The sequence below is a fragment of the Sabethes cyaneus genome, chromosome 3 (genome assembly GCF_943734655.1).
Source record: "Sabethes cyaneus chromosome 3, idSabCyanKW18_F2, whole genome shotgun sequence".
NCBI classification, from domain to species: Eukaryota; Metazoa; Arthropoda; class Insecta; order Diptera; family Culicidae; genus Sabethes; species Sabethes cyaneus.
The window spans coordinates 3,287,689-3,308,748 of record NC_071355.1 but is presented as its reverse complement, the minus strand read 5'-3'; the positions used below and the strand labels follow the sequence as shown (position 1 = coordinate 3,308,748).

The following is a 21,060-nucleotide window of genomic DNA, read 5'->3' as shown; positions in this document are numbered from 1 at the left end:
AGTTGTGAAGTGAGCCGTCTTACAGCAGAGTGAGTAGAATGACGAGCGGGGTAGTGTCTCCTATCATCAGCAGCAGGCACGACTACGTCGAAGGTATCAGAAGCTTTCATAATGCCTGTTAAAGGGTGTCCCGGTTCCAACATAGCAGCAGTTGCAAAATCACTCGAGTGTATGAACGAAGTCAACATATTATTAGAAGTGCGAGCACTCCGATCGTCAGTTAAACAGCTTCGGGTGAATTTATCTCTAGCGTCGATCCAACATATCTGTTTTTTGGCATGTCAACAAATTCCCGGAATAATAAGCCCGTTGGCCAGGAAGAAGCCGTTAGTGCAAGTTGCTTGAGATGTGGGTCCAATCGAATTTTGAATGACACAAACGTTAGTTTCGATGAATCAGTTCCTTTCGGAACCAAACGAGCGACCTCAAAAGTATCATCATCAGGCATCGCTTATTACAGAAACGTGTGTCAAACGCCACCAGGTACCAACCTGGTTGGAGCTGTCGGCAGATAAAAAAAATGTGAAGGTCTGTGCCTACGGGCACGAACGAGGGACGTAGGACTACAAATGAACGTTCAATTCGACTAAGCTTGATATATATCAAATTAGTATAAGTCTGAACGCCGTAAAGTATCTGCGACCTGTCACTTTTTTATAAAAATAAAGGAAAAATGTAACGAGAGCCATTAAATGCAAGTGTAGAAACTGAAATTAGGGTAAATTTAAGTACGGTTGTATACAACCTTACTGCTTGTAGTATGGAAACATCATAATCGCTACGGCAAATCAGCACTACTTATTCCGACCAATCACAGAGTGTGGATTTTTAGTTAGACAACTAGCTGACCCGACAAACTTCGTATTGCCACAAATTAACCTGTGTTGTACATAAATCATGAATCTCGGATGATCTTTGTCACAATCTCGAGATTTGCAAGCCCCCCAGTGGGCGGCGCTTCCGACGGCGGTTCGCCGGCAACACTCGCGACCGTCTCGTCCTGAATGATCTAGTGTTACTATAGATAGTTTTTGTGGTCTTGTATTGACTAATGTTTTATGGACGAGTCTCGAATTTCTCGAGTTCGATTAGTTTTTGAGTTTCGTAAAAATTTCTGTTTTATTTGTATGAGAGTCCATATCTCCCTACCACAGGGGTGAGAGGTCTCTAACTATCGTAAAATAAATTCAAGACTCCAAAATCTCCCACATGCCAAATTTGGTTCCATTTGCTTGATTAGTTCTCAAGTTATAAGGAAATTTGAATTTCATTTGTATGGGAGCTCCCCTCTTAAAAGGGGAAGGGGTCGTAATTCACCATAGAAAAAATTTCTGCCATCTAAAACTCCCACATGCCAAATTTGGTTCCATTTGATTGATTAGTTCTCGAGATAAGAGGAAATGTGCATTTCATTTGTATGGAAGCCCACCCTCTTAAAGGGGAGATGGGCCATAACTCGCTTTCTAAAGAAGAGAGGGGTCTCAATTCACCATAGAAAAAAATGCCTTCAAAAATCACTTACATGTCAAATTTGGTTCCATTTGCTTGATTAGTTCTCGAGTTATGGGGAAATTTGTTTTTTATTTGTATAGGAGCCCTCCCCCCCCTCTTAAAGTGGGGAAATCCATAGAAAATATGCCATAGCAAATATTCTTGCCTACAAAAACACCCACATGATAAATTTGGTTCCATTTGCTCGATTAGTTCTAGAGTTATGAGGAAATTTGTATTTCGTTTGTATGAGAGCCCCCCCCCCCTCTTAAAAAGGTAAGGGGTCCTAATTCATCATAGAAAAAATGGTTACCTCCAAAAACACCCACATGGCAAATATGGTTCCATTTGCTTGATTAGTTCTTGAATTATGAGGAAATTTGTATTTCATTTGTGTAGAAGCACCCCCTCTTAAAGTTGGGAGGGGTCCTAATTCACCATAGAAAATATTTTTGCCTCCAGAAACCTCCACATACCAAATTTGGGTCTATTTGCTTGATTAGTTCTCGAGTTATGAGGAAATTTGAATTTCATTTGTATAGGAGCCCCCCCTCCTAAAGTGGGTAGGGGTCCTAATTCATCATAGAAAAAATTTTTGTCTCCAAAAACACCCACGTGCCAAATTTGGTTCCATTTGCTTGATTAGTTCTCGAGTTTTGAGGAATTTTGTATTTCGTTTGTATAGGAGCCCCCCCTCTTAAAGTGGGGAGGGGTTCTAATTCACCATAAAAAATATTCATGCCCTAGAAAACTTTCACATGCCAAATTTGGTTCCATTTCCATTTCAATTTGCATTTCATTTGTATAGGAGCCCCCCTTCCTAAAGTGGGGAGGGGTGCCAATTCATCACAGAAAAAAATTTTGTCTCCAAAAACACCCACGTGCCAAATTTTGTTCCATTTGCTTGATTAGTTCTCGAGTTATGAGGAAATTTGTATTTAGTTTGTATAGGAGCCCCTCTCTTAAAGTGGGGGGGGGGTCCTTATTCACCATAGAAAATATTCTTGCCCTCGAAAACTTTCACATGCCAAATTTTGTTCCATTTGCTTGATTAGTTCTTCAGTTATGAGAAAATTTGTATTTCATGTGTATAGGATCCCCCCCTCCTAAAACGGGGAGGGGTCCCAATTCATCATAGAAAAAATGTATGTCTCCAAAAACACCCACATGCCAAATTTGGTTCCATTTGCTTAATTACTTCTCGAGTTATGAGGAAAATTGTGTTTCTTTGGTACAGGAGCCCCCCCTCTTAAAGTGGGGAGGGGTCCTAATTTACTATAGAAAATATTCTTGCCCTCGAAAACCTTCACATGCCAAATTTGGTTCCATTTGCTTGATTAGTTCTCGAGTTATGAGGAAATTTGTATGGAGGCCCCCCCTTTTAAAGAGGAGAGGAGTTATAATTCCCCTTATAAAGAGGGGAGGGGTCTCAATTTACCATAGAATAAATTCTTGTCACCGAAAACACCCACATGCCAAATTTTGTTCTATTTGCTTGATTAGTTGTCGAGTTATGCAGAAATTTGTGTTTCATTTGTATGGGAGCCCCCCCCTCTTAGTGGGGGGAGGGGTTTCTAACCATCACTAAAACCTTTCCTAGCCCCAAAAAACCTCTACATGCATATTTTCATGCCGATTGGTTCAGTAGTTTTCAATTCTATAAGGAACATACGGACAGACAGACAAAAATCCTTCTTTATAGGTATAGATTGCTTACATTTTTCAATTATTTAAAAGTTTGCAAGGGAAACATATAATCTACTGTATTGTAATGGATTCTTCGAAAAAATTTCCAATCGATTGATACTAATATCTATAGAATCTATTGAGGGATGATTTAGTTATAAGCGTGCAAACTATAACCTCTTTTCGTTACATGTTCCCTTTTCGTTTTTCTGAAGTGCACCTCAATATAGAAATCAAAGAAGTAGTCCTACTTTAAAAATACACAGTTTTAATGTCAGAAGGCAGCATTTTGAGCGTTTCTTCAGTACCCTTTGAATACAATAGAAATTCATTTCGCGGTCCAGTTCCCATTAGGGTGGTATTTGGGAAGCGGCGATGAAAAGTGCCATAAACTTCTTCTATAAAGTGCCATCTGATTTAACGTAGGATATCGAATGAGACTAGAATTTGGATTAATTTGGGCTCATACTGAACTACCCAGTAAACTTTTTCATGTGCACATCAGAGCAATAAATGAGTTATATGTACCTATATATACCCTGGAAAATCGTATCTGATGCACAAAACTAGCATATGCGTACTAATTTGGAGGCCATATACGTTAACAATTCAACTTTATAAGTCTTTGTATGCGATAAGATCCGACCTAAAGCGGTTAGTTTTATTATGCTATACAATTCTGTACTGAAAGTCGTAGGTCAATCACTTGCTATCGTCAAATACGAAATAGAATATAAACTTATGTGCGTTTTATTAGACTATATTTACTTACTTTACTTTACTTTAGTGGCAACGGTCCGTTACCGATCCTGCGCCGAACGAATTATAGTCCTCCAGTACCGTCGGTCCTGGGCTGCCGTTCTCCAATCCCCACGAACACCAGCTGAACGTGCATCGTCTTCGACAGCACACACCCACCGGGTGCGGGGTCTGCCTCGGAGTCTACGGCCTCTTCCTGGTTCTCTGCTGAAAATAGTTTTGGCTACTCTTTCATCGGGCATTCTGACCACGTGTCCAGCCCACCGCAGCCTGCCACATTGCACTACCGTCACTATATCAGCATATTTGTATACTTGGTACAGCTCTTGATTCATGCGTCTGCGCCACACTCCATTTTCCATTTTGCCACCAAGTATAGATCGCAGAATTTTACACTCAAAAACCCCAAGCACTCGCCGATCAGCTTCCTTTAGCGTCCATGATTCGTGTCCGTAAAGGGCCACCGGGAGGATTAGTGTTCTGTAGAGCGCCAGTTTTGTGCGAATTTGCAAACTACGGGACTTCAGCTGGCTACGTAATCCGTAGAAAGCCCGATTCGCGGCTGCAAGTCGTCGTTTCACTTCGCGGCTTACATCGTTGTCACATGTCACGAGTGTACCAAGGTATATAAATTCCTCCACTACTTCATATCGTTCCCCATCTAACTCCACCTCGGCACCAACACCACTTGAGCTTCCACGTTCCCTACCAGCAACCATGTACTTCGTTTTGGCGGTATTAATGGTAAGTCCCAATCTCGCAGCTTCCCTTTTAAAGGGTGTTGTCGCGAGCAACATTTAGTTTGGCTAGAGATGGTCTTAGCCGGTGGTTTTGCCTGCTTGCCCAAAGTCTTTTTCCGACTAGGTCGTACTCCGAAATTGGCTGTGATATTCACTCGTGCTAATCGTGCTGATTCACTTCACTACTGGTATGGGAAACTGTTCCCAGGAAAACTTAACTTTATTAAAAAAAGTTACAATTGTCGTCTTAAAGCTACGCGTTGAATAATCGATGGATACTTATGTACAGCATCCCAGAAAAATTGACTTATATACTATGTCCCTTTAGATACCAGACTTTTCTTCAAATACCTATAATTTTCATTTATTTTCCTTCTGGAGTCTAACGGGTGCTTATTCTAAAACACTATAATTGTTTGAACACTGCTCATTGCGTCCTAACGATAAAAAGAGAAAGAAATTCTAAATGCGACACATGGGAGTGGCTTAATCTTTCATGCCCTAAATAAATAGTCTAATCAGTACATAATCCATGCGCGAGATGGTTTTTCAGATTCCTTTTCATATTCTGATTTTCCTACTCCCGATCAGATGGATCGTTTTCTGGCATGTTTATTTGATTACATCGTTGGCGCGTCTAGCTAAGCAGCTTGTTTGCTCTACCTCTGGAAGCGATAATGCCTCCTGCTAAGTTATTTATTTTTATCATTCCGCTCTAGCAGCGACATTCCGGGGCCCGTAAATCATCCTAGATTTACTAATTAATTTGTTGTATTTTTGGATATAAATATGCTTCGGGTGCAGCCGGCAGATCGGCCTCCCTTGGTGCACTTTCAATATGTAGACTTATTTCATTTGTTTCATTCTTTTGGGCCATTCTTCTCATTGAATCTCGGTGGGACAAGAAGCTCGTTAGTGAATCCCAAAATGATGCTATAAGTTGCCAACCGAGACCGTATATATCATATAATATACGTCCGTGCATAAAAGTATCAATTACAAATTTAATTATCCTACCAATCATGTATATTCCAATAAATGTAGAAGTTATATTCCCCAGCCAAGTTGACCAGGACATCAACTTACTCCAATATTTTTCGATGACGTTTTCAACTATCCTACTTGAAACAAGCGCATCGAAACGAAATCCTTGAACATCGGGTCGCTGACCAACTAGGATTTTGTGTAATACGTTAGACGCTATACGTCTGTCTCCCTGTTCATATATCATATTCCTCATTTTTTCAACACTGTCCGCATCATATACTCCACTTTGCATAAGATTTGGTAGCGGCGTGTAGGACCATGTAGTAAGAATATCCGTTGCAAGCTGTAACGGAGCGGTAGTCTCTCGTATACGACTATCTGTGGTATACCATCTACCACCGATTCGAAATTTGGCAGGGAGTAAAGGTGTGCAATCAATTTGCGTCCCTCTAATTTGCAGAATTCTGGTCACAGGTGATATAAACATTGATTTGTTATTATAATTTACTGGTATCTCTTGATAGCAGTTTTCTTCTGACCTGGGCATTACGTAAACTGGTTTACACTCCAAAATGTGTAAAACTTCACCTGCTACAACGGCCGTATATCCGGACCGCTTAATTATACTAGAAACAAATTCCGTAGGATTTAATCGTGCTAATGTTAATCTTGTTTCCATTAGCGTTTTATCGACTTTACATATTTCAGTCATAACTGTATTGTAAAGTTCAGTCATGCTCTGACCAATATAATTTTCGACGATTGTTATTTTTGAGTTGAAGTATGTAAACAAGTCAAAATTTCTACCTGATGTAGATCGTCTAATAAAGGGAGAGTTGAAGCCAACTACTTCTACTATTAATATTCGTGGGTGATCAGTTGTAAAACCAACATTACCACAAATTTTCGTTTGCTTCCTAGCACGAATAGAAAACAAATTCGACTTGGAGATTGTGCTGTAGATAACATTTATCGCTTTACGACCTTCGTGTTTATTTTCGTTTTTAGTTTTGTTTACTGTACCCTCGTAAATAACTTCGAACTCAGTTTCTTCGCATTTTTTATTAAGGCTTACGTCCCAGGTGATGTATCCGTCTTCTGAATCTAAACATCGTCCTTGGGAATAAAAGCAATTTATACCGTTTCTCAAATATACAGTATCGCTTTCGAAGTCAACTGTTGCTACATAATCTCGTAACGTTATCTCATACTCGTAAAAAACCAAAGCATTCTCCCACGTATATTCGGGTGTCCAATGTCTCCCGCCTACACAACTACTTCCAGAAACGGAACCCACAATGAGTTTCTCACCTCTAACTGTAGAGTTTCGTTTTAGTTCGCGAATCGTATGAGTGTCTGTAAGTGTCACTCTATTAAGTTGATGTGAAAGTCTACATTCTTCTGCGGTAAACTCTTTCACCATGTAAGCATAACCCCTCTCGAATTCAGATGTATGCGAATGCATACCACAATGCTTAATTCGGCGCTTCATTATCACCTTGCATTGGAATACATGTATTTCGCTTTTGACATTACGTTGCAAGACCTGTATTTGCACTTCTTCCGTCGTTAAATTGTTGGAAGGTGGAATACAAGATGCTACATCTAATAATGAATAACTCGTTAAGTTAACTTCAGGATTGCCGCAGTCATAAGCGATTAGCCCAGAACCTTCATAGGAAAACACGGATCCAAATGCCGCGCATATAATGTAAATAAGCATAAGTAAATTACCCCACGTCCAGGGTCTAATTATAGCTTTTCTCTTACGCTTTGGTTCGGGTTTTGAAATTTGAGCTGCAATTCGTTTCACTACGTCAAGGTCAGTGCACCTTCTTTTCCCATATTCGTATGGTTTAAATATTTCGGTTGGCGTTCTTCTTACTACACCAACAAAGTTATGTTTATTGCCTGCACTTGACTTTACAGCATGCGGCTTCCTAGAACTTTGCTCTTCAAAATTTTGCTTTATTGTTTGTTTGAGTTCAACGCCCAAATTTTCTTCTCCTTTTGCGGTACCTCCCTCTTCACTCGGAGGGCTTACATCTAGTACGGCTAACTTAACAACGGGTCTTTTTAATATTCCTGTCGTCGTTCTGATTGTGGCCGAGCGAACCTTTTGGTCTTTGCCCGGATGTACTTCTATTACCATTCCCTTTTGCCACTTTGCTTTATGATGATCATCGGCTATCATTACGATGTCACCAACACGTATATTGCGAATCTCTTCTGTCCATTTGGATCTCCTTGCGATTGAAGGAAGATACTCATGTAACCAACGATCCCAATAATTTTTTGCTAGTAGTTGAACGCGCTTCCACTGTTGTCTTGACGCTTCCGCTTTGGAGGTGTCATTCAGGGAAGGTTCTGATTCCCCGGCGCATCCAAATAAAAAGTGGTTTGGAGTGAGTGGTTCATCATCAGTGGCGTCAAGTGAAATGGCTGTTAGTGGCCTACAATTTATTATAAATTCAATTTCTGCCAAAAGGTGTCTAAAGACGTGCTCAGGCATTGTTTCACTGGGCATTAAAGTCTTTATTTCGTACACCTGCCTCTCCCAGCATCCACCGTGGTGTGGAGATGCTGGAGTATTAAAATGCCATTCAATTCCTTCAGTAGACAATCGACGTTGAAGTTTTTTCAGCTCATTATCTGCTCCAACAAAATTAGTTCCGTTATCACTATAAAGGTGCTTAATTCTACCTCGTCTAGCTTGAACTGTAGTGAGGCACAATAAAAATGCATCTGCACTTAAGTTCTGTGCTACTTCTATATAAACAGCTCTAGTTGTCATACATGTAAATAGAGCTCCCCATCTTTTCTCCGACCGTCTATTAACCGATACGTTATATGGACCAAAATAATCCACTCCCGTATGTGTAAACGGCTTTACGAATGGTTGTAATCTACACTCGGGCAATGGTGCCATTTTAGGCGCCTTTGCTCTCGCAGATTCATTCTTACAACGCTGGCAACGATTTTTAATTTTTCTCATACCGGCGTCAATGTGAATGATATGATATTTCTGTTGGACTGCTGCTATAGCAGCCTTCATTTTCTTATGCTTGAAACGCTCATGTTGGTGTTTCAGTATTAACTCAGATACATGATGTTTATCTGGTAAAATGTAGGGATATCGAGCCGCATAAGGAACAAATTTCGTATTTTTGTAACGTGTTTCTGACCTCATTATACCGTTGTCAGCCACAAACGGCGTGAGAGTTCGAATCCTACTGCTTTTATCAACCGTTCCAGTAGTTTGCAATTCCACCATCTCATCAGGAAACGCATTCCATTGAGCGGTTCGAATCAAAAACTCTTCAGCTTGCTGCATATCAGAAGCGGTTATTATGCTATTAAAGGGTAAGTTTCGCCTTTTACTTTTAATAAATTGTGCGAACTTTTTAATTATGCAGAGTGCTCTTTTCAACCGATTCCAATCAGAGCACCAAGTAATACATAAAATATCGAACTGTGGCTTATCGATTTCCTTTAGCGTATACATGGGTCGTAATTCTTCATGACTCGACTCCTTAATTGATATATCATTGAATTTCGTTGGCCATTCGGATTCCTTTAGTTTTAAAAAGGATGGGCCTTCTATAAATTTAGACTCTGATGAAATTACCTTTGTTCCTTCGTCAGCAGGGTTTGATGCGGAATCTATATATCTCCATTGAGATTCCATTGTACTATCGAGAATCTCACTTACTCGATATTGCACAAACTGCTTATATTTTCTAACATCTGATTTTATCCAGCTCAAGACTGTTTTCGAATCAGTCCAAAAGATTGTTTTGTGGATAGTTAATCTTAACTCGCTTTGTACTGTGTTTAATAAACGAGTTCCCAAAACTGCTGCCTGCAGCTCTAGTCGCGGCACCGATATAATTTTCGTAGGCGCGACTCTAGCTTTGGCGGCGACTATAGTGACATCAGTTTGCAAATGTGACATAGTTCTCATATATATTACAGTTGCGTATGCCTTTAATGATGCGTCGCAAAATATATGAAGTTCTCTTCTAGATTCCTTTTGTTGAAGAGAGTAACATCTTGGAATACTCAAGTTCTCAAGTACCGATAGCTTTTTTATCCAGTTTTGCCAAGTTTTATTCAAATTGTCGGGAATTTTATCATCCCATTCAATACCAGTGCGCCACAAATCTTGCATTATTAATTTTGACTCTATCGTTATGTGAGATATGAGTCCTAATGGGTCATACACACTCATAATGAAAGACAAAACTTCTCTTTTCGTTGGTTCTAATGTGACTGCTTCAGGTATTTTTAATTTGTATTTAAATGTATCGAATTGTGTATTCCAATACATGCCCAATATTTTCTCGAAGTTTTGCTCTTCATCAAGAGAGACTTCTTTTATTGGCGATATTCTATCAGCCGGCAATTTGCTGAGTAGTTCTTTAGAATTTGAAACAAAGCCTCTTATTTTAAAGCTTGCCCCATCATGTATGCGAATTACATCTGAAACTATTCTTGTCGCATTAGTTATGTCATGGAAGCTATCTAGATAATCATCTACATAATGATTTCTGATAATTGCTTCTACTGCATCAGGACTTTCGCTTAAGAAGTTTTTCGCGTTTGTGTTCTTTACGAATTGCGCGCAAGCTGGCGAGCATGTCGCACCAAACGTCATTACTTGCATCTCGTAAACGTCCAAACGAACCTTGGAACTTTCCCTAAAGAGGATTCGTTGGGCTTGCCGATCTTCTTTTATTATTCCAACTCGATGGAACATCTCCTGAATGTCGCCTGAAATCGCGAATGGTGCTTCTCTAAAGCGTATCTTGATTCCTAAGGCTGATTCAGTCATATCTGGTCCTGATAGCAATTGAGAATTGAGGGAAACGCCCTCCATTTTTGCAGCTGCGTCGAATACTAGTCTTGGTTTCGGCGGCTGCTTATTTTTGTTTATAGTCACGAAGTGAGGGAGATAAAATGTTTTTGGAGTACTTTTCATATACTCTTCAACTGTTAATTTACGCATATATCCCTTTTCGACATATTCTTTTATCTTGGCATTATACCAATCTCTTAGTGTTGGATCCTTATCCATCTTTCTTTCTTGTATTAGAAGACGTCCCAACGCAGTTTTAAAGCTGTTTGGAAATTTCACGTCTTCATTTTTCCATAACAGGCCAATCTCATAGCCCTGGTTAGTTTTTGTTAAGGTGTTTTCCATTATTTTAATGGCTTGCTCATCCGCTTTCGGAATCAGGTTGCTTTGTGGGACTTTTACCCCAAAGGCTTCTGTTGAGAAGTAATTCGACATCATTTCTCTAATTGACTTCTCTTCTTCAATAACTTCATCTATGGAGAACAAGTTTTTGGTGTTAGTATTAACTTCGCTACCACCAAAAATAGTCCATCCCAATTTTGTTTGTTTGGCAATGGGCTCATTATTTCCCCTCGAGCGTTCTGCTATTGCCTTAAATAAATAAGCATGAGGTAGCCCCAATAGTATGGTGGGTACCGCTTGCTCATATGATCGCATATTTACATCACGAAGGTAAGGATATCGTGATTTCAATTGTTTCATATCTATTGATTGAACAGGTAAATTCAGTTCATCAACTGTTCTCATGTTTTTAATGGTAAAGATTTGTCCATTATCGGCTTGGACCTTAATTTGTATTACCTGACTATTCCGTTCTTCCTGGACTTCTCCATTGGTCCAGGCAAGCGTTAGCGGAACACATGAACCTGTTGCTTTAACATCATTTGCAACTTGTTCTTTGATCAAACTTACAGACGAACCTGTATCAAAGAAAGCGAATGTTTTATATTCGCAGTCTTCGCCGATTATTGTAATCGGCACTACTTGATAGTAGATAGTCTTGTTATTTTGCACAAGACAATTTACATTTTCAGGTTGTCTTCTTGACGTGTCTGAATTGTTGTTTCTTGTATTAAAGGGCGCGTGCAGCAATGGATGGTGCTTCAATGTGCAACCGTCAACACCACATGTTTTACCAATCTTGCAATCCTGCATTCTATGGTTGCTGTAATTACAACAAGAGAAACAAATTTTCCTTTCCCTTGTGAATTGCCTTCTTTTGTCAAGTGGCATCCTTTTAAAATTTAAGCAATCAGATAAACGATGATCGCCCTTGCAAGCAAAGCATCTGGACTGTTTATTACCGAGGAAATTCACCCGGTCTGGTCTTGTTCTTTCATAGTTAACGCCTCTTTCCGCGATTAACATGTTCGCAAGAGTTTCTTGTGGTTTCAACCACTTATAAAAATTTTCTAATGTTGGAGCCGTATAGGGGTTTTTAGGAGTTGACATGAGTCTCTCCTCATTAAGGTGCATCAACCATTTTTGATGCAATGTTGTTGGTAATTTAAAGGCCAAGTCTTTAATCAGACGTTGGTCATTTAAATATTCCTCTCTATTTAAACTTTTCATAGTTATTACCAGGTTTCCAATCCCTGATATAAAATCGACTACCGTTTTAGGCATTTCTAATCGAGGAGCCTTTAACGAAAGTACCTCTCTTAATAAGCCATTATAGACCATTTCGGAACTGCCGAAATGTTCTTCTAATTTATTCAAAATTATTCCGACGTTGGCGGAATCCAACAGGAGTGCACTGACTAATTTCAATGCATTTCCTTTGAGACTTTTTTGCAGTCTATACAAATTTTCCAAATCGGAAAAATTACCTTTATTCGTGGTTTCGATAAAGGTTTGTTTAAATCTGGGCCAAAGATTATATGACCCATCAAAATATGGCAAGTCAATCATCGACTGTTTCATCAAGAAATTGTCAGTTGATGAATGCTTCTCGACATTAATTTCTTTTATTTTGTTAATAATTTCGTTAAATGCCTCGACATGCGAGCTGTCGGGAGTTTCTAATCGAGAAATCTTCTTGTCCCTACTCGAGATCTCGTCGTAGAGTCTCTTACATTTAAAACAAATCCACGGCTCCTTTTCGCCGGGAGTGTGATCTAATCCCGCGCATGACACGTGGAACCAGCGATCACATTCGTCGCAAGCTACCAACGTGCCGATGCTATCGGGTTTTTCACAAAGACGGCAATTGCCGTTTTTATTATTTACTAAAATTTTGTGCATTTTCACTCACCAGATGTTTTTCTTTGCCTTTGCCTGTGCCTGCTGTGTTTGTTGATTCTAGGGTTCACCGACCGTTCGTCGATGCGGTTGCCACCAGCTGATTGCCGATGCTGCTACGCTGCTGCTTCGGTTCACCGACCTTTTGCCACCGACTGGGTGCCGATGTGTTGGAATCACCGACCGCCTGTCGGTTGGAGTGTCACCGGCCTATTTGAGCGCCGATGTTTCGGATTACACTAGTCGCCTACTAGTGACTCAAGCTAGCCCACTAGACTTGAGCTTTTGGATAGCACCGACCTTCCGTCGGTTGGGTTGCACCGGCCTCCTTGTGTGCCGGTGTTTTTTCGGATCACACTAGCGCCTGCTAGTGACTCAAGCAGCTCACTGAACTTGAGATTTTAGATAGCACCGACGCCTGTCGGTAAATATCACCGGTCTCCTTGCTGACCGACGATTACAATGGCACTAGCGCCTGCTAGTGACTCAAGCAGCTCACTGAACTTGAGATTTTAGATAACACCGACGCCTTCTGTCGGTTGGGTTGCACCGGCCTCCTTGTGTGCCGATGTTTTTTCGGATTGCACTAGCGCCTGCTAGTGACTCAAGCAGCTCACTGAACTTGAGATTTTGGATAGCACCGACGCCTGTCGGTAAATATCACCGGTCTCCTTGCTGACCGACGATTACAATGGCACTAGCGCCTGCTAGTGACTCAAGCAGCTCACTGAACTTGAGATTTTAGATAGCACCGACGCCTTCTGTCGGTTGGGTTGCACCGGCCTCCTTGTATGCCGGTGTTTTTTCGGATTACACTAGCGCCTGCTAGTGACTCAAGCAGCTCACTGAACTTGAGATTTTGGATAGCACCGACGCCTGTTGTCGGTAGATATCACCGGCCTCCTTGAGCGCCAATGATAGCGGGTGCTGCCCCAAACTGGTAGAAGTCGTCCCGTCTTTTGCCTGCTTGCTTGTAGCAGGTCTTTTGATTGCCCTTGCGTGGGCCAACAATTGTCACTTCTACCCTTGTGGTAGAAGTCGACTCAAAACAGTCAGCTTTCTGACTGAAATTGCGAGTATTATTTTCCTCGACTTAGTGCCTGTACGCTTGCGACAGGTCTTTTTTTACTTTCTTACCCTAGCGCGGGTCAAGAATTGTCACTTCCACCGCCAGTGGCAGAAGTCAACACAAAAAATCAACCAAACAGTCTGGTTGGAAGCTTCCTGGTTTTATTCCGTGAGTTCGCCTTCCTTACTATCCTCTCTGGATAGCCACCATTAAATGTTGTCGCGAGCAACATTTAGTTTGGCTAGAGATGGTCTTAGCCGGTGGTTTTGCCTGCTTGCCCAAAGTCTTTTTCCGACTAGGTCGTACTCCGAAATTGGCTGTGATATTCACTCGTGCTAATCGTGCTGATTCACTTCACTACTGGTATGGGAAACTGTTCCCAGGAAAACTTAACTTTATTAAAAAAAGTTACAATTGTCGTCTTAAAGCTACGCGTTGAATAATCGATGGATACTTATGTACAGCATCCCAGAAAAATTGACTTATATACTATGTCCCTTTAGATACCAGACTTTTCTTCAAATACCTATAATTTTCATTTATTTTCCTTCTGGAGTCTAACGGGTGCTTATTCTAAAACACTATAATTGTTTGAACACTGCTCATTGCGTCCTAACGATAAAAAGAGAAAGAAATTCTAAATGCGACACATGGGAGTGGCTTAATCTTTCATGCCCTAAATAAATAGTCTAATCAGTACATAATCCATGCGCGAGATGGTTTTTCAGATTCCTTTTCATATTCTGATTTTCCTACTCCCGATCAGATGGATCGTTTTCTGGCATGTTTATTTGATTACATCGTTGGCGCGTCTAGCTAAGCAGCTTGTTTGCTCTACCTCTGGAAGCGATAATGCCTCCTGCTAAGTTATTTATTTTTATCATTCCGCTCTAGCAGCGACAAAGGGCCTAAAGGCCTCTTCTACTGCTCTACGGTTGATTCCGATGATATCGACGTCATCCGCAAAACCAAGAAGCATGTGAGATTTCGTGATGATAGTTCCATTCCTTTCCACGTTTGCTCTTCGTAATGCACCTTCCAAGGCAATGTTGAATAGCAGGTTAGAGAGTGCGTCCCCTTGCTTCAGTCCATCCAACGTCACGAAAGCAGCTGAGGTCTCACCCGCTATTCTAACGCATGATTTGGATCCATCCAGCGTCGCACGAATCAGCGTAACTAGTTTCGTCGGAAAACCATGTTCTAGCATTATCTGCCACAGCTCATTTCGTTTAACTGAATCGTACACCGCTTTAAAGTCCACAAACAGATGGTGTGTCTGCAAGTTGTACTCCCGGAACTTGTCTAGCAACTGGCGCAGGGTAAACATCTGATCCGTCGTAGAGCGACCCTCACGAAAACCAGCTTGGTACTCGCCGACGAAGGACTCCGCTAACGGTCTCAGTCTGCAGAACAGGATACGGGAAAGCACCTTGTAGGCAGAATTGAGCAATGTAATTCCTCGATAGTTTTTACACTCCATTCGATGTCCCTTTTTGAAAATTGGGCAAATGAGGCCATCCAACCACTCCTCCGGCATTTGTTCTTCCTCCCAGATCCTGACAATGATCCGGTGGATTGCTTCGTACAGCCGCTCGCTCCCCGCTTTTAGAAGTTCAGCCGGGATACCGTCCTTCCCAGCAGCCTTACCGTTTTTCAGCTCACTGATTGCCTTCTTAACCTCCTCCTGTGTTGGTGGCTCCACAGCTTGACCATCGCTTACAATTTCTATCCTGTCCCTGCTGATCTCCTCATTTACCTCTCCATTCAATAGTGTCTGGAAGTGCTCCTTCCACCTGGCTGCTACCGCCGTTTTGTCGGTAAGCAGGTTGCCAGTACTATCATTGCACATCACAGGCATGGCAAAATTCCTGCTTCTCACCGTTTTATAGAAACTCCGTGTGTCGTTGCTGACGTATCGCTCCTCTGCGCCGGCAAGCACGTGCTCCTCGTACTCGCGTTTCTTTAGACGATGGATTCTTTTTTCCGCAGCTCTAGTATCTCTGTATCTCTCTCTGTTTTGACGCGTTGCCGCAGTGAGCATGCGACTCCTGGCCTGGTTCTTTTCGTCTGTCACTCTCTGGCATTCGGCATCAAACCAGCTGTTACGCTGTCTTCCACGCGTCGTGCCTACCACCTCTTTCGCTGTTGTTTGGATGGCACCATGGATGTTCCTCCACAGTCCATTTATATCTTCTTCTTCTACCTGCTGTTCTGCGATTCGCTGGTGAAGCTTCCTGGCGTACTCCACTGCAACGCCGTCTGCCGTTAACCGCTGGATGTTGAAACGCAGCGTCCTTTCAGTGCGAGCTTTCGCCGTGTTCGACAGCCTTGCGCGAATCTTACTCACTACGAGATAGTGGTCAGAGTCGATATTTGGTCCACGAAAAGACCGTACATCGATAACATCCGAAAAGTGTCGACCGTCAATCAAGACATGATCGATCTGAGAGCTAGAGTCTCCATTTGGATGCCTCCAGGTTTGTTTCCGAATATTCAAACGTGGAAAGTAGGTGCTACAGATGGCCATCCCTCTGGCCGCGGCAAAATTTATGAGCCTCAGACCGTTATCATTGGTCGACAGATGCAGGCTATGTCTTCCAATAACTGGACGTAAGAATTCCTCCCTCCCGATCTGCGCGTTTGCATCTCCGATGATGATTTTCACGTCGTGTTTTGGGCACTCTCCATAGGTCCTCTCAAGCTTGTCGTAAAACTCGTCTTTAGCATCATCGGATTTATCATTTGTCGGTGCGTATAAGTTGATTAGGCTATAGTTGAAGAATTTGCCCTTAATCCTCAACACGCATATACGGTCATCTACGGGCCTCCACCGGATAACTCGTTGCTTTTGTTTTCCCAACACTACGAAACCGACTCCATGTTCAGCTTTCTTACCGCCACTGTAGTAGATGTGGTACTTAAAAGAAGTGCCTGCAATAGGGTCTACTGCACGGAACTCCCTTTCTCCGGAATTTGGCCACCGAACTTCCTGAATAGCAGCGATCTCCACTCCGAGTTGATGCAGCTCTCGAGCAAGCAAGCCAGCTCGTGCCGGTTCATGGGGAGTTCGGACATTCCAGGTACCAAGTTTCCAATCGTTATCCCTTAATCGTTTCCTTGTCCCTTGCCGTGTCCTATACCGATTGTTCCGTCCTGAATTTCTTTGTTCGTTGTTCGTGGTAATTGAGTTTTCGGTATACTACCTCACCGGGGTCGCGATACCTACATCCCACTGATGGGTCTGCCATCTTAGGTATAGCTTGCGGGATACAGCATTTCATATTCAGCCGCCCGTTACGAGACAGACGCTGTGTGAGCCGCCCCTCACCTGGAGAACAGGCGCTCTAGTTCGCACCTCCTAGCTTAGCTGCTTCAGTAAGTACGTGAAGCATTTCCGGGTAAGGCCATCGACCGTCATCATTTGACTTAGATCTGCGTGGAGGCGCCAGGTGGGAGCTTGAGAGAGCCAGAGCTATGTTTGACGCTCCTTCCAGGTAACTCTAACAGACTATATTTACGATACTGAATTTATTAAAAGTCAATAACGATAATATTCGTACATTGATATACGAGTTGGTGTTTGCTGGTAGATTTACAATTTTGGTCGAAGTGATAATATCCATACAATAAAAAAAACTGAGCGTTTGTCCCATATCCTGTCCCATTTTTTCTTATTTTCAGACCTATTTTTTCATGTTTTAAACCCGTTTTTAATTGTTTTCTGTCTCGTTTTCGTGCTCATTTCCATTTTTTCTCCTTCTGTCTCATTTTTCTTTTTTTGCTTCTTTTTCTTTTTCTCTAAATATATCTGTAATCCATCTGTAAATATGCTAAGAATAAGAAATTGTTTGCGTTTGCGTTCTTTGTTTGGTTCATGAGATATGACTTTTTGAATTAGGAGGTATTCATGAAAACCGAGTTTTTCACAACGACCGACATTTTCAGATAACAAAAAATGTTATGCAAATTTTGTCATTAAAAAATCAGCAGTTGACAAACAAGAAAACATATTTCAAAAACATTTGACAAAACTGCGACTTTTCTTTGAAGTTTTCCACCATCGCATTACTAATCTATCCATCTTCTCTACAATATGACTTTTATCATGTACGCCATATAACACCTAAATTTTCTTTTCTTTCCCAGACATACGGAACGCAACACATCCGAATTCCAACCGTCTTCAACTCAATACAGGTGCGCGAATCGCTAACCTTACCAGCACTCGTTAACGACAAACCGTTCGACCCGGTCCTGATAGGTCCGAAAATGGTAATCGAATCGCCCGTTGTGTTTCAACATTTGGTCGTTGATAATCTCGAAACGCGAGACACGATCTCGGGTATAGATTTCGACCGGTGGTATAACGATAGTCTGTGGACCGCTGGGCGTGAGCATCAAGTGATCCCAGCCAAGCTCATTGCCGACGAGGTTCGTTTCGAAAGTTCCGTCGAAGGCAACGGAATGATTAATGGCGTGAATATACAGGAAGTGGTTCAGCAAATCGAAGCCAACAAACAGGCGAATGAAGAGCGGTTGGAGTACTATAAAACGCAGTTCCGTAGCTTTTGCGAAAAAACGCAAGATTTGGTGGGAAAGTCACAAAATCGGTTGTACTTCTTCAAGTACTTTACCCAGCGTCAGATGATCAGTATGTCCTACGAAATAAATTCGTTCCACTTCTTCGATCACCTCGGGTACCACTTCTTGGCAATAAACAGTGCGTGTGAAACACACGTGTACCAATGGGATTCAACCGGAAAGATGTTTGTACCGTTGCTGGTGTCCTACACGGGAGCTGTTGAGCATTGGGAAAATGTGGTCGACAGTGATCGAGCAATCTTTTTGCTCGCTAAATCATTCGAAGGAAGTTTCCAATGCAATGTTACAGGAGTGAGCGTTTGGTTGTTCACCGGTGTCGAACTTAGATTGATGTGGCATACAGACGAACCTTATTCGGCAATTAGTTCGCTCGGGGAAAAGCATGACAGTTTCTTTGTGCTAGCTGAAAATACGGTCATCGAATACAGAGTCAATGGAGACCTGATAGAACAATGGGATCTCCCGGTAAGTGCAACAGGTTACAGGTTTGTTCGAAACATAGTAGAGTTGGGACTAGCTTTAAGCGATGGGCGACTTTTAGTGCTACTGTCTAATGTTAACAACAACGAAGACGTTGTTCGAACCAAAAGAAACACGAACGAAACCGTCCAAATGGGACTGTTCGCTACCCAAGCCATGTATGATCGTATGCACAGGAATTTAACACGTAACCATGTTCGCACATCGGTGATTGAACCGGTAACGTTCACTGATCACATCAAACCTAACGTGCGAGCTGCACAACCAGCGAGCAAACAAATCAACCGTACACTCGTTAACGTTGACAACTGGAAGTCCACGAGTGTTCTGTTCCGGAATGCATCAATAAATGATCCAGCTCCGGAAGCTTCCACGCTTGTAAAAACAACTATTTCCAGAGAAATGCCGATGGGCGGTATCTTCACTGCAGAGAATTATCATTTTCCCAACAATCCCGATGGGGAAATAATCAGTTTTCGAGTTGGAGAAAGCAGTTACAAGCAGCAACTGGTAGCGGTATCCACCGTAGTGGATACCATCATCCGAGGAGATCACGATGCTGTCAAAGTAACTCATTTTCACCAATTCCAAAGCGGAAAGCAATCGACTAATAATCGAAAACTTAATTTCAGATATACCACGACATTCAACTCGGTCAGCTGTACCAAATTCTACCGTGCAACCGTCCGTCGCATCTGACCGCACTGGAACTGCGGGACGAAACGTTGCTAGTTTTCCTTGAGTCACGGCAGACCGTTCAGATCTACAGCTACCGCGGAGCGGTGGAGGGCTTTGTCCGCTTGAGTAGCTTCCGGCTAACGGTACCGGTCGTCCAGATGAGCGCCATTTCACTGCCGCAGCCAGCGCGGCTGTTACTCTGCCCGAAGCACTATCTGGCTATTGCCACTCAGCAGCATGAGCTGATATTTTTGAAAGCCAAAATGCATGGGAATTGTGGTCTCACTGTTGAACTGGACTGTACTACCGAGGATTGATTGAGGAAGGAAACCGTGCGCGTATAGGGTAAGTTAATCCTATGTTCAGTGTTGTAGAACGATACAATGTATTAGAATTGTATTAGTAGCTATCAGTAGTATAGTCTGTAGTTGTGATGTAGGATTGGTAGAATTGTAATAAAATATTTTTTGGTATTATTGATAAAGAGCAATTTGGAGCCTGTTTACCAAATGCAAAATAAAATGTTGCAGCATTTGTTCAATAATTATCCAATTAACTCTTATAAATAATTTATATCGAATTTGCTATCGTGTAACTAAATATTCCAATTCTTCTTGTCAGTACTGCATCAACTGCAAATAAGCATACTCAGCACTGAAAAAAACTGTCCTTTTTGTGGCACCAAATGTATTTACCGATCCGCAGCTGCAATTAGTCATTTTATTTCGCGGATTACATCGTTTTCACACGTTACGAACGTACCAAAGTATATGAACTCCACTACTCCATATCGTTCCTCATTCAGCTCTAGTTTTTACATATATATATAAGCATAAATAAGGCCTTAACCCTCTCTGTCCTATGGTAGCACAGGGGATCCATGACTTCCGATACTAAAATCAGCCGATTAAATGTTTAAGCCATCTAAATACAGATATTTGGACTTCAGAACGTAGTAAAAATATGGCATAACAAGCCGTATACTTGTGTTTGACAAATCGTTCATTCAAAGTTTTTTCCAGCGACCAAGAGCTGTAAACCACACAAACACCCTTGGGACAGAGTGGATTAAGGCCTTTTCCACTACTCTACAGTTGATTTCGATGAAATCGACGTTGCTCGCAAAACCAAGAAGCATGTTTTATCTCGTCCTGTTCCTTTCTACGTTTGCTGTTCGCATTCGCATCTTCCAAAGTGATGTTGAATAGCAGGTTAGAGAGTGCATAGCCTTGCTTCAGTCTATCCAATGTCACAAAAGCGACAAAGGTCTCACCCCCGCTATTCGCATTCTGCATCGCGCTAAACAGCCTAAATGATTTCGACGGATAAACATGTTCTGACATTATCTACCGCAGTTCCATTCGTTTGACTGAATCGTACGCCGCTTTTAGAAGTTCTGCCGGGATACCGTCCTTCCCAGAAGGCTTACCTTTTTTTAGCTCACCAATTGCCTTCTTAACCTCCTCCTT

At 41.9% G+C, this 21,060-nt stretch overlaps 1 protein-coding gene across 1 annotated transcript in view; it reads left to right on the top strand.

Moving 5' to 3' along the window:
• The window catches only part of LOC128744042 (uncharacterized), a 46,426-nt gene extending 26,518 nt beyond the window's left edge, over positions 1-19,908 (top strand). The window contains exons 5-6 of the mRNA XM_053840786.1: positions 17,978-19,480; positions 19,546-19,908. Of these exons, the coding sequence (XP_053696761.1) occupies positions 17,978-19,480; positions 19,546-19,908 (1,866 nt within the window). The remainder of the gene's footprint in view (positions 1-17,977; positions 19,481-19,545) is intronic.
• Positions 19,909-21,060: the final 1,152 nt, after the last annotated feature.